Source organism: Sipha flava, unplaced genomic scaffold, assembly GCF_003268045.1.
Source record: "Sipha flava isolate LNK unplaced genomic scaffold, YSA_version1 332_pilon_pilon, whole genome shotgun sequence".
NCBI lineage: Eukaryota > Metazoa > Arthropoda > Insecta > Hemiptera > Aphididae > Sipha > Sipha flava.
In genome coordinates, this window is record NW_020273022.1 from 88,086 (window position 1) to 100,134 (window position 12,049).

Here is a 12,049-nt window from a genome sequence, read left to right on the forward strand (position 1 = left end):
ATACATTTATGTATTATGACACTGTTATCAACGAAAAGATAAAATCACGGACCGGTAAGATTATTTTTGTTTATAATTCATTTCACAGCAACTTAAATTTAAGATCTCTATTCCTTATTGAAGAAGCTTTTAAATGTTTTATTTTAAATATACGTTTTGAATTGCACACAACTATCGGATTAAAAATTATAATCTACTTGATTTAGGAGTAAAAATGGAGCCCATGGAAGTATGTGTCACCGACGAAGAATACATGATGACCAAAGCCAAAAGTTTTCTGGAAACTGATTGCTATAGGTGCAGGTCGTGGCTACTTACAGCCAAATCGATGTTTCCCAATAACTTTGGAATTCATGTACGTTAATGTACTTTCTATCATTACCCAGTCATGACTAATACACCTTGTCCTTAAAGATAGTTATATTTAATTTTTGTTTTTGTTCTTTTACTCTTTTTGCTATTTACAGTTTGAATGTTATGAAATTGAAAAAAATTTGCGATGTGTTCATAGAGCAGCCAGATGTTTTAGTAGTCTGTAAGTACTAAAAAAAATCAATTTTATTCATGCACCCTTTAATTGCATATTTATTTTCAGACTGGAAGATTTCCCTAATGAACCTATTCTTTGGAAAGAAATTGAAAATTTTACACCAATTTTATGTATGGACATATCTTGTTTATCAGAAGAACAAACCTTTTTCCGAGAAATGTTTTCGGCTTTACCATTGTGTAAGTAAATTTTTATGTTTGTAATTAAGTTGATTTAACATTATATTAATTTAAAATTATAAAAATTTAAATTTTTCTTCACTACATTAAGCTTATTATTTATAGTTAGTTTTCTAATTCAATGATTATGATGTAAAAATATTTTTTGTTTTATAATTTTAAATCATCAACAAATGTATTGATTTAAATATTACTCTAGCTATTCAACAGAAATTATTATCTGTGTGTGCTGAAAGGAGTGAAGACACGATGGAACATTGTCGCTTAGTACTTTTACTCCTAAATCGTTTTCCTCAATCGTCAACTGAATTAGCAGTAAGATAATATTATTTAAATTCATTATTTTTATATTGTATGTTTGCCAAATTATTTCAGTTAAAACTGATGGACACAATGATAACTGCTGAAAAACATAATCAGTGTCCCAATGTTATAAATTGCTACAGAAAAATTTTAGGTAAGATTGATAAATATAGTAATACATAATATATTTAAATTAAAAAATGAATATAGATTTTAAGTATCTTTATTAGTTTAAGTCATATAAATATAATTATATATTTTTGTAGTATGTGATCTTGGCCCATTATTAGTGTCAACAAGTACCTTAAATCAGAAAAATCTGTATAAAATGTTAACAAAAACTACTGAATTTTATATTACCTATGCTATGGGAAAACATTCTATCATTCAGGTAAAATATTCATTTTTTATATTTTAATTATAAAATTAAATTTTACAATTCTGTTTAGAACTTGCCTGATACAGAAAATAGTATTAAAACACCTTGGGAAGACTTATTTGCTTCATGTGAACGTATTGGTAAAAAACTTTCTTGGGAATTAAGATCTGTTCTCAGTCAAAGGTAAAGTTTTAAGATTTTGTTTTACATAAATTATCTTCAAGGATATTATATTGAGAATCTATTTTAATATAGTGACAAACGAAAAGCATGGAAAAAGGTATCAAGTTTTGCAAAGAAGTTCGTTATTGCTTCAAATAACAGTGAACTTAGTAAACAATTAGTTTTTTGTGGTATGATACTATTTGTAAGACATGTTTATGATTATAATCAATCTTTACAACCGGGTAAGAAATCATATTTGTAATAGTTACTCTATAAAATTTTACAATTCTGTTTTATTCTTTTTTTTTAACTAAATTATGAACATTATTAATGTTAAATAAATTTTAATTAAGTATATAATACATTTTAATTAAGTATACATTTTTTCTATAGTCTTAAAATATAATTAGAATAAATAGTACTAATATTTTTGAAGTAAATTTACTTTTAAGTATGAATTAATCATATTTAATGAATTTATTTCGACTATAGTTGGTTTTATGTTGTGTTAATTGTTTTAATTTTTAGATGATGGTTCAGAATATTTATTAGTTAAAGCAATTAAAGGACCCAAGGTACAAATTAATAAACCTCCTTTAAAGCAAGCTGTACTATCCATTGCCACAAAATTAAATGAATCATTAATTGGTATAACTGACGAATCCTCTGAAGTTCTTGATCATTTCAAAATGGCTTTTAATTATTGGGAATTGCTCACTAATAAAGAACCAATGTGCACTGGTATAATAAGACTATATTTACATATTTTTTTAAATATTATTATATTACAATGTACAACATATTTGCAGATTATTGGAAATTAAGTGCTCAAATTAAAGTAGATACATTCATTGGCCAGTTTCTTAATGACATTACGTTTTACCAAGGGAAGTACAAAAACCTTTTCAAAGCTGTTCCAGTTCAAGAAAGTATTAGAAAATCATTATCATTAGTAACTTTATATTATTGTGTACAAGAATTTAAGGTAATAATAGCAGTAAGTTTATATATTTTAATTTAACATTAAAAATTATTCTTTTTAAATTTATATAGAAATGCACTGAGCATATTTTTAAAGTAGTAGAACAATTAGAAAGTCTAGAATTGTGTGGAGAAGTTTCTATGGAAATAGCTAATCCTCCAGAGGATAGAGAAATGTATTATATTCAAATAGCAAAATTGCCTGTTCTACAGTATTGTGTTAAAATAATGATTCAAATACTCTATGTTAGTAACATGTATTAATTTTTAAATTTAACTAAGTTAAAGAAATTGAATGAAAAATATTGAAATTATTATGTTTTGGTTTAGAATCAACTTTCAAATTTTTCATCAGCTAGTGATCTTCTTATTGGTCATCTTTTAGTTTTGTCACAAATGGTTTGGCCTGAAGGTAAAGCAATTGCTGAAGACATGTATAAACGCATAGCTGAATTGCCTGTGTTTACATACCCTCAGTTTATAGCTTACATTACAAATATAGACATAATTGAACAGTTTATGGCTATGTTTATGGAAAATGATAAATGTGTCTTAAATATATTTCCTTGTGTTGCTTCTTCATTAAGGTGAATAATTTATTTTTGATATTCAAATGTCTCTTTTTTTTTTTGTATTATGAAAAATATATTTTCTTCAATGTCTAATATTTGCAGTCCACGAATATCAACAAGAGGTGCTGGTAAAGGAGTAAAAGATGAATTTAGATTAGCAGTAAAAAAACAAGTTTCACGGTGGTCTGAACCTGTTGATGAAACAATGTTATTATTTTTTAAGAATGAAAAAGATAACTTAATGAACACTGCTACTCTCATGGAAAAATCATTAACTTATTAAGTAAGTTTTATTCCATTCCTAAATACTATATGTTATTATTTAAATTAACAATTATAAATAAGCATTCAAAAGTATAAGGACTAATATACAAAAAAATGGAATAATTAATATTGAATAAAGTAAAACTATTAAGATTCTTATAATTTTTGCATTTAATTTCGTTATTTAATCTACCTAATAATTAATAAGCTACAATATTTTGATAAAAAAAAATTAATATAATTAAATAATAATGGATTAATATTATAAAAATTATTTTGATTGTAGTAAGCTTGTATATAAAGCTACTTTATTTAACAAAAAAAATAATGTATTTATATTTTAAATATCTAATAAAATGTTCGTGCTTAAAAAATATAATTATTTTGATTTCATTACTTTAATTAATCTTTAACATTTATGTGGTGATATTTAATTGAAACATATCATCTGGCGAAATATTAATTACCAAGTACATAATGTTTGAAAAAGTTAGTAAGTTAGTGAGATTTGTTGATTCACAGTACCTGTTAAAAAATAAGAAATAAAATTTAAAATGTCATTGATTATTGTAATCATTTATCACTTACTCTCCTAAAGGAACAAATGTTGTATTACTATAAAAATCGTAAAATTTTAACCAGTCTGTACATTCTTTATTATCTTGTATTTTTAATATTGAAATAGTTGCATTTAGTTGCATTTTTGTTCCTGGTGGACTTTCTATTAAAAAAGTGCAGTCATCTAAAAAATAAATCGTTTTTTACCATACTGTTATTAAATATAGAATATTAATGGTTTACATTACTTACTTTGATAATTTCCAGTGACTTTAGAATCATAATTCAATATATAATTGCCTGAAGTTATTGTGTATGTTGAATGACAAGGAGTCAATTGTATATTGCTTTCCGGCCATTTATAATCTAACTGTATGCTTTTACTATATAAATTAAAGAGTATAATGTAAATCTTTAAACTTAATTTTTCGTTCAACAATAACATTTTCGTTTTAAATGGAAATAAAATAGTTAAAAATGAACGTTAATGTATAAAGTTTTTTTTAATACTAAATAGTGAAAGTTAAAAATTTATGTATAACATCAAACACTTATAAAAAAATTAAAAACCTATATGGGCACTTTTAAACTTGAAAATATGAGGGTTAATTTACATAAACATGTAATATTTAATTAATTTTTTAGATTATTTGTTAGTTGTTTCACTTTCTTTTTATTATTCTATTTACAATTATAATTATTTTGAAATACTAAGATAACAATAAAAACTCATTAGTCAAACTGTAATGAATATTTTCAATATTATCATTATTTGAATTCTCATACAAAAAAAAATGGTAAAAATAATTATTTCAAAAGTTTAAGCTGATTTACATGTTAGATATATTTATTTTAACCTACATTACAAATTATAACCAATGTGGCTGTTAAAACGAATACCAATATTTATCATAATTATTTGAACTTAATTAGTGTTTGTGAACAGACAATAACAATTTTAACACTTTCATTTCTTAATCAGGCACTTATTTTATTGTTTTGAAGCCTTTAATTTTTATAAATTTTATTTTTAAAATCATTTTTTCCTCAAGTCAATTTGATATTATTCATAATAAGTACATTTTAACACATGTTTCTTCTACTTTTATTTACTAAATAAAACTTAAAGCAAACCATGTATAGTTTTGTAAAAAAAAGTAGTGAAAGTAGAAATAGAATGTTATGTCTATAAAAAATTCTAATTCCATATTTAATTCAACAATTTGTACTCCTTATTATTCATTCAAGTTTTTTGTTGTAGTTTAATTTCTACCTGATAAGTGTACATTTTTTTTTTAAATAAAATTTTATTAAGCAATATATACATTTATTTTTTTTATAGCTCTGTCAGTCATTTTAAATAGTTTCTTAAGATGAAATTAAATATATAATTTTCTTTTAAAAAAAAAAAATGTTGGTATTTGACATAGTATTATCATTAATTATAATACTTCATTAAATATAGTATTTATTAAAGTATTATACATTAATAGTAGAGATTTGTGTTACTGATTTCAGATAATCATTTTCAAATAAAAAAATACGTTTTGATATAAATATATAAATATATGTATTGTATATCTTTCACATTCAATTTTTCCAAATAAAATTCATTTTACGTATTATAATTTATTATAATTATTAAAACAAAAATGGTCATATAATATATGTTAATACTAATAATGATAATATCTTATATAAATTAGTTTTCTTGAAGTCAAAAAATTTTAATTATAAGGTTATGTTTTAGTAATAAAAGATTGATAAGTATATACACTTAATGAGAAATTTATATTTTGATCAGCTTTTATTAGTAGTATTGCGGTATTTGATTCAGCCAGTGTTAAACCAGGAACATCATTTGATCCACAGCTACTGTAACAATTTAATATAATATTAAAAATCTAGGTTGCAAGTGTACTATTTATTATTAAATATAGTTTTTGAATTACTATTCAGAATTAAATAAATTTCTATTTGAAGTAATTTTAAATCAAAATATTTTGTTAAAAAACAACATTTAAATATTTTCTAATATTAAAATTATTTTTATACTTAAATAACAATAATGAATAATTATAATGCTTATTAAATACAACTAAGAATAATATCTTACTCGTGAATAAGTTTGACATTTCCATATTTCACCTTAAACAATTTGATGTTTTGATTTAATAAGTTGTTATTCACATCAGTCAATCCTTGTTCTATTGCTATGGCCAAACTAGAGTTTTCCATACTAGTTAATAGTATTGCGCAAAACCCAGCTGGTAATGACCCATTGATCAAAGGTATTTCCACATTATAATGTTTACTTTTATAAGTGTTAAAAGACATAACACATGATCCCCGATACATTCTTAGTGTTTGAAATCTTTCGGGATAATTACCTAAGTAAAAGCTAGGTACCCATTGACTATCATATGCTAAACATTTACTGATTGCTAAAAGTAAAAATGAAAAAGTGGAGGCCAACATTATTGAATGACTATGTAATGACAACTGTATTAATTAAGTGATAGTTCCACTCTAATATATGTTATCAGTTTGTGAAATTTTTTTGTTGGATTTGGGAGGGAAATAATTAACAATAGTAGCTATATTATAAATATTTAGTTACATCACATGGTATACAAACTGAAATAATTGAAGATTAAAAAAAATGTTTGTAAAAAAACATGATAAATTATTAAGTAAAATCAATCAAAAAGAGTTAATAGGTTTATATGATATTGTGCTGTTTAAATAATTACAATTATATGTAGAAGCAGACAAAATCAATCAGTGTTTACAATTTTTGCTAATGAATCTGCATATAAATCTAAACGCCGAGTCATCTAAAAATTAATTAATTAATTAATTTAAAAAAAAAAAAAAAAAAAATGAGAAAACAATACTTGAAATCCCCAATGATCCTTCACTTGTCTACAAAGATTCAAGTCAATTTCTGAAATTAACAATCCATCACTAGTCCTGGAAAGGCCCTTGAAAGAGAACAGCAGATTTTATTAAAACTATTAGTAATATTAAATTATTTCCATTAAATATTAATTTATAAATTGTGAAAATTAATAAATAGTTACAAACTTAAATAGGGATAATCATTTCGGTTTAATTATTACAAAAGATTTTTTACTGTGCCAATAAAGAGTTTTCCTCTAGGTAATTTTAAACCATTTTTATATAGTAAATTGCACCTATCCTAGGGTATATTTTGATAAATTTACAATATTTTTTTATGTAAAATAAATGTCTTTATGTAGATTTTAATTTTAAAAACAATTAATTAAAATTTTTAGGTATTATTATAAAAAACTTAAATATATTTTAATTTAATCAGTTATTACTTATTAAAATTGGTAATATTAATTCAATTTTCTTACAGGAGTTCTTGAACCATCAGGAGCAGTTATATAACTGGAACCATAAAAATGACCAAAATCTTGGTGCGCTGGTTTACCATCACCACTAGTAAACTCTGTTGGGAAGATTTCTGTGCCCACTCTGTTGATGGCACACGAAAAATAACTATTGGCTACAGCAGCCGTTCTGGCTTCAATTCCCCACAATGTTTCACTACATGTAAAATATAGTTTAAATATAGTTGACATTTTGTATTCTGAATAATTTTGTTCAACAATTTACCTTAGACCATCGATTGTGGCAGAAGGATTAAAAACTATTTCAGCTCCATTCAATCCAAACATCAACCAATTCAAAGGATGGTGACGACCATAACAAATATTAATGGCAATTCGACCAAAAGCTGTCTAAATTAAACTTATTAAACTAATGACCATTTTATTGTTTTTATTTTCTAATTAAATTTCAAATACGAGTTTAGTACCTCAAAAACGGGATGGCCCGTGTTTCCTTCCATGTAATAAGTAGACTCATTGAAATCACCCACCCTAGGAATATGGTTTTTTCTGTGCTTTCCTATTACTTTACCAAAGTTGTCTATGACTACAGCTGTATTCCATATGACCTCATGTTCATCACGTTCCAGAATAGGCGAAACAATCACCATATTGTACTGCTTACAAAACTGTTTGAATTCATATAACTTATAAAATTATTAATTTCAAACCTATTTTTAAATTTATTATCTACATCTTTTAGAAACATAGTAGTCGGTCCATCTTCAACTGATTCAGCAAACTCACACCAAGGAAATTTTTCTCTTGTACAAAACACAAAAGGCATTGCTGAAAAATATATCTATGTTTAGGAAAATATTCAACAACTATCTATCACTACCTTACGCCAAGCTTCTTGAAGACATAATACATTTACATTAGCCTCAGCTGCAAGTGAAATTATTTTACCAACTTTGTCATAAATCGCATTTCGTTGTTCAACTAATGGAGCAGTTGTAGGGAGGACAATTTGATGTTGAATAACGCCAACTCTAACTATCCTAATACATAATATACATATATTAATATCATACAAATACATTTCTTTGAAAAATATTTTGTGTTTAAACAACATTCATAAATGTACTAATTTTTAACCCAGTTCTATAATTTCCTAACATGGATGGAAAACCAAATAGTTCATACCGTTTTTCTCGTAACTCTTCGGTTAAACTGTCAAACTTGAAACCTTTCACTTCCACATTGTCCTTATTGCTTATACACGTTGCTGGTAATTCAAGTTTTCTGTGACAAAAATATTTAGAAAAAAGTTGTTTGAAAATGTTCTTTGCTCATAAGTAACTGTAAAAGTTAGCTTTTATAAAATAAATGCCAATTTTTTGGTTCGATACATTTTCTTTCTTCAATTTCATTTTACGCCAAACAATATATTAAAATGACTTACTGTAATTTTTTCCCATACAAAATCCTCTGGACATGACTCAATTCTTCTTGTGGGATATATTTTTCCAGGCAAGTGTCAATATTGTGAAACATTTTCAATCGCAGAGAGAGTCAATGGAATTCCAGTCAATATCGTTTAAATTAACTTTTATAAAAAATAATAGTTTTTGCAATTCTTTCAGAAACTGAGTATCTACTCAAACGAATCGGTAATAAAAGTGTGTGTATACGAACATCGGAATGAATATTCGATTGCTGGTAAGAACGATTAAGACCAGTTATTAAGGAACGGTCTTAAGTGTTCGATTTCATATTTGCATTTTATTATCTCAATTAATAATAATAATGTTTACGACAGCCGCGGTATCTCATCACAAAATAGATTTAATTTTAATAATTTAATCTATTTCATGATTTCACCGCCCGTTCGTTGGCATTGAATAAAATTTTAAAACGTCTGATAAGCGGACTTACGGGAAACTTTGATAAAGAAGAAAAATAATACTCGAGCACTTGATGTTCAGAAGTATTCAAAATTATAGACTTAGATTATACTTTAGATTATTACTCAGATTATAGACGGATGTCGCGACACGTCATGAGTGAGCTGTGGAAATAAACTTGACGACCAAATCCGTTTGCGGTACGCGAAAAAAAACCACTTGAAGGTAACTTTACCGCAACAATATTATCATATATTGTCGCGCACCCGTTTTAAGCAAAACAGATCTATTATGTACCGAAAAAATTAAAAAAGGTCATGTTCGCATGGAATTCAATAATGAACAATACTATAACTTATTTTTTTAGTTTTCCTCATTTTTTAATATTTTATTTCCGCAAGTAGAACAAGTAAATGTTTAAAGTCAATCATTGTTATATAATTTCTTACCGTTCAAGATGTGTGTGTTATGTGCACAGCTAACAGCTTAATCGTTATTTTAGTAATTAAAATAAACAACAATGCTATGAAAAAAACCACAAATGTATTTAGTGATTGATTGGATGGTTATTTTTAGGTGTACATATCAATATGACCACTGATGATTTGCTCTTCAATTCAAGTCGGTCCATAGAAAAAGAAGATTCAGTCAGTACTAAGAGCCTTCACGGCTTGTTTCTGGTTGGACTAACAGGTATTTTGTTTGGTTTCTTGTTATTATCTCATTGTACATAAATTACATTGATATGCAGTGTCAGCCTAGTACTTAAAGAACCCCAAATGCATTTCTTTATAAAGGTCCCCGAAAATGTCATCTTATTATAATAAAATAGAACATAATATAACTTATTAATTGTGCCTTATTAAGAATACACAAACAAGTTAAATACGTAGTTAGCATAGTTATTTATAATTTTATAATGTTACATAAATAATATAAATAACACCTTATAATATACAACTTAATATTTTTTTAATAATGTACAAATTGTAAAATTAATTTTTTTTAGAACAGTAATATTTTTAGTTAACTTAAAAGATCACCAGTAAGGAATATTATAAAAAATCTCAATTACAATGATTATTATAATAAATCTTTAGACCTCTTGACACAAATTTGCCCAGGGAATGCAGATGTATTTGCGGTATTACAGCAATGGCCAGGCCAACACTATTGATATGTGTTTTGACATGATAAGTGCATTACTTAACAATTTTAATATTTGTCGTGTATTGTTTTAGGTGGAGCTTCAATTGCCTTGAGCATAATTTGTTATCCATTTGTATCGCCAGCTTTACGAAAAGTATGTTTGCCCTATGTGCCAGCAACTAACATACAAATCCAAAATGTTCTTAGTGTAATCAAAGGACGCAAGGGAAAATTGGTAGATTTGGGTAGTGGCGATGGAAGAATTGTACGTTGAATTTTCTTTTCTTTTAATGTACTATTTATTGATAAATTTTATGTTAACAAATTATTGTATTTATACGTATTATCATTTTTGTTCAGGTCATGAACACAGCTAAAGCCGGTTTTGAATCAGTTGGGGTGGAACTAAATTTTTGGTTAGTGTTATATTCGCGTTTTGTTGCAATGAAGTCTAAGATTCAGCCTGCTCCAAAATTTGTTCGAACAGATTTGTGGAAATATCACTTAAAACCATTTTCAAACGTCATTATATTTGGCGTTGAAGAAATGGTTAGTAATAATTAAAAAATAATATTATATACTATTGGTTTCACAGTGCTGAGTTTTTTATGGTTTTTATGTGCGTTAAATTTAATTCCTATAAAATTAACTTGATCATACCATAACACCGTCATAAATCTCTATTTATTATTTCCTAATGAGCTGCATCCTGTAGTCAGTATCAAATTTTGAATTATTTTACTATTCAATAGAATGTATATAATATAAGTTTGTACTTATGTATAATGGACAGTTGGTCAAAAACTTTTTGAAAAGATGAATAATGGGAGCCGTGATATTTCATTATCAATTTCATCCAGATCATCTAAAATGTGTTCATTGTAATAAAAAAGTATTATCTTGAAGTCTAGACAACTGGCTTGTATTTATATCACTTGATGTATTGTAATTTATATTTCTAAATATTTTGAGTGAAACGGTAAGTCATAAAATGTGATATTTAAAAAACTCATGGTTTTAGCTTATACAATAATTTTAGGTCTTTGATACCTACTACTTTTAGATCTATATAAACTGATGGTTGGAATTCCTACTTACCAATAGAAATACTTTTCTGGGTATGGTCTCAAATGTTATGTTTGGTTGCCATAGACTTCTCTCATTTGCAGCTCTAACTTAAGTATTGATTGTCTATTGATTTATTGATATTATTATGTTCTAAGGTCTAAAATTATGTTTTATTGCTAATTATATTAAATTATATTAAATAATGTTTATCTTAACCAAATTGTGAATTGAAAATTGTTTTTGTTTTAGATGTGTGATCTTGAAAAAAAATTCATAACAGAATTATCTGATGAAACTGTGATAGTTGCTTGCCGGTTTCCTCTTCCGAATTTAGAACCTTATCTAATCATCGGCACAGGAATAGACAGAGTTTGGGCTTATAAAATATGTAAGACCAAATCATAAATACATCTGAATTTATCTAATGTTATATTGTTGTTAATTTGTACATCGAAATATAAATATAAATGTATGTTAAATTGTAGAAAAACTGATTATTGATTTTTAAAAGTATTCAATATGAGTAACAAATAATAATAAATTTGAACTGCTTGTATTTACATAATATGTTGTTGTGTAACACACTTACAATTAAATAAAAACACAATCATTTTT

General features: G+C 25.7%; 5 protein-coding genes across 7 annotated transcripts; 2 read left to right on the top strand and 3 right to left on the bottom strand.

Annotated features, from left to right (window-relative positions):
* The first annotated feature begins 7 nt into the window (after positions 1 to 7).
* On the top strand, positions 8 to 7,425 carry LOC112687113 (integrator complex subunit 10). Its single transcript, XM_025559671.1, has 15 exons — positions 8 to 54; positions 207 to 355; positions 468 to 535; positions 596 to 729; positions 929 to 1,044; positions 1,105 to 1,186; positions 1,299 to 1,423; positions 1,482 to 1,594; positions 1,667 to 1,818; positions 2,105 to 2,317; positions 2,386 to 2,561; positions 2,630 to 2,803; positions 2,888 to 3,144; positions 3,232 to 3,412; positions 7,337 to 7,425. The coding sequence occupies exons 1-14, from the start codon at positions 9 to 11 to the stop codon at positions 3,410 to 3,412; spliced, it is 1,986 nt and encodes a 661-aa protein (XP_025415456.1). The 5' UTR covers position 8; the 3' UTR covers positions 7,337 to 7,425.
* LOC112687117 lies at positions 3,759 to 4,402 on the bottom strand. Its single transcript, XM_025559677.1, has 3 exons — positions 4,204 to 4,402; positions 3,982 to 4,135; positions 3,759 to 3,918 (listed from the first exon to the last, which is right to left on the bottom strand). Exons 1-3 carry the CDS (start codon positions 4,394 to 4,396, stop codon positions 3,810 to 3,812), a joined length of 456 nt encoding a protein of 151 aa, XP_025415462.1. The 5' UTR covers positions 4,397 to 4,402; the 3' UTR covers positions 3,759 to 3,809.
* On the bottom strand, positions 5,613 to 6,455 carry LOC112687116. Of its 2 annotated transcripts, none has more exons than XM_025559676.1 (2): positions 6,068 to 6,455; positions 5,613 to 5,823 (listed from the first exon to the last, which is right to left on the bottom strand). In XM_025559676.1, exons 1-2 carry the CDS (start codon positions 6,427 to 6,429, stop codon positions 5,691 to 5,693), a joined length of 495 nt encoding a protein of 164 aa, XP_025415461.1. In that variant the 5' UTR covers positions 6,430 to 6,455; the 3' UTR covers positions 5,613 to 5,690. The 2 variants fall into 2 exon arrangements, with proteins under 2 accessions (XP_025415461.1, XP_025415460.1); XM_025559675.1 differs by having other exon boundaries at positions 5,613 to 5,826.
* LOC112687114 (beta-ureidopropionase) lies at positions 6,548 to 9,162 on the bottom strand. The gene is made up of 9 exons (XM_025559672.1): positions 8,776 to 9,162; positions 8,517 to 8,615; positions 8,217 to 8,371; positions 8,065 to 8,159; positions 7,799 to 7,999; positions 7,597 to 7,721; positions 7,335 to 7,527; positions 6,849 to 6,935; positions 6,548 to 6,788 (listed from the first exon to the last, which is right to left on the bottom strand). Exons 1-9 carry the CDS (start codon positions 8,865 to 8,867, stop codon positions 6,729 to 6,731), a joined length of 1,107 nt encoding a protein of 368 aa, XP_025415457.1. The 5' UTR covers positions 8,868 to 9,162; the 3' UTR covers positions 6,548 to 6,728.
* A 109-nt stretch (positions 9,163 to 9,271) lies between these two features.
* On the top strand, positions 9,272 to 11,924 carry LOC112687115 (protein N-lysine methyltransferase FAM173B). Of its 2 annotated transcripts, none has more exons than XM_025559673.1 (5): positions 9,272 to 9,442; positions 9,794 to 9,910; positions 10,459 to 10,631; positions 10,727 to 10,915; positions 11,684 to 11,924. In XM_025559673.1, exons 2-5 carry the CDS (start codon positions 9,808 to 9,810, stop codon positions 11,837 to 11,839), a joined length of 621 nt encoding a protein of 206 aa, XP_025415458.1. In that variant the 5' UTR covers positions 9,272 to 9,442; positions 9,794 to 9,807; the 3' UTR covers positions 11,840 to 11,924. The 2 variants fall into 2 exon arrangements, with proteins under 2 accessions (XP_025415458.1, XP_025415459.1); XM_025559674.1 differs by lacking the exon at positions 9,272 to 9,442 and adding an exon at positions 9,483 to 9,718.
* The last annotated feature ends 125 nt before the right edge of the window (positions 11,925 to 12,049 follow it).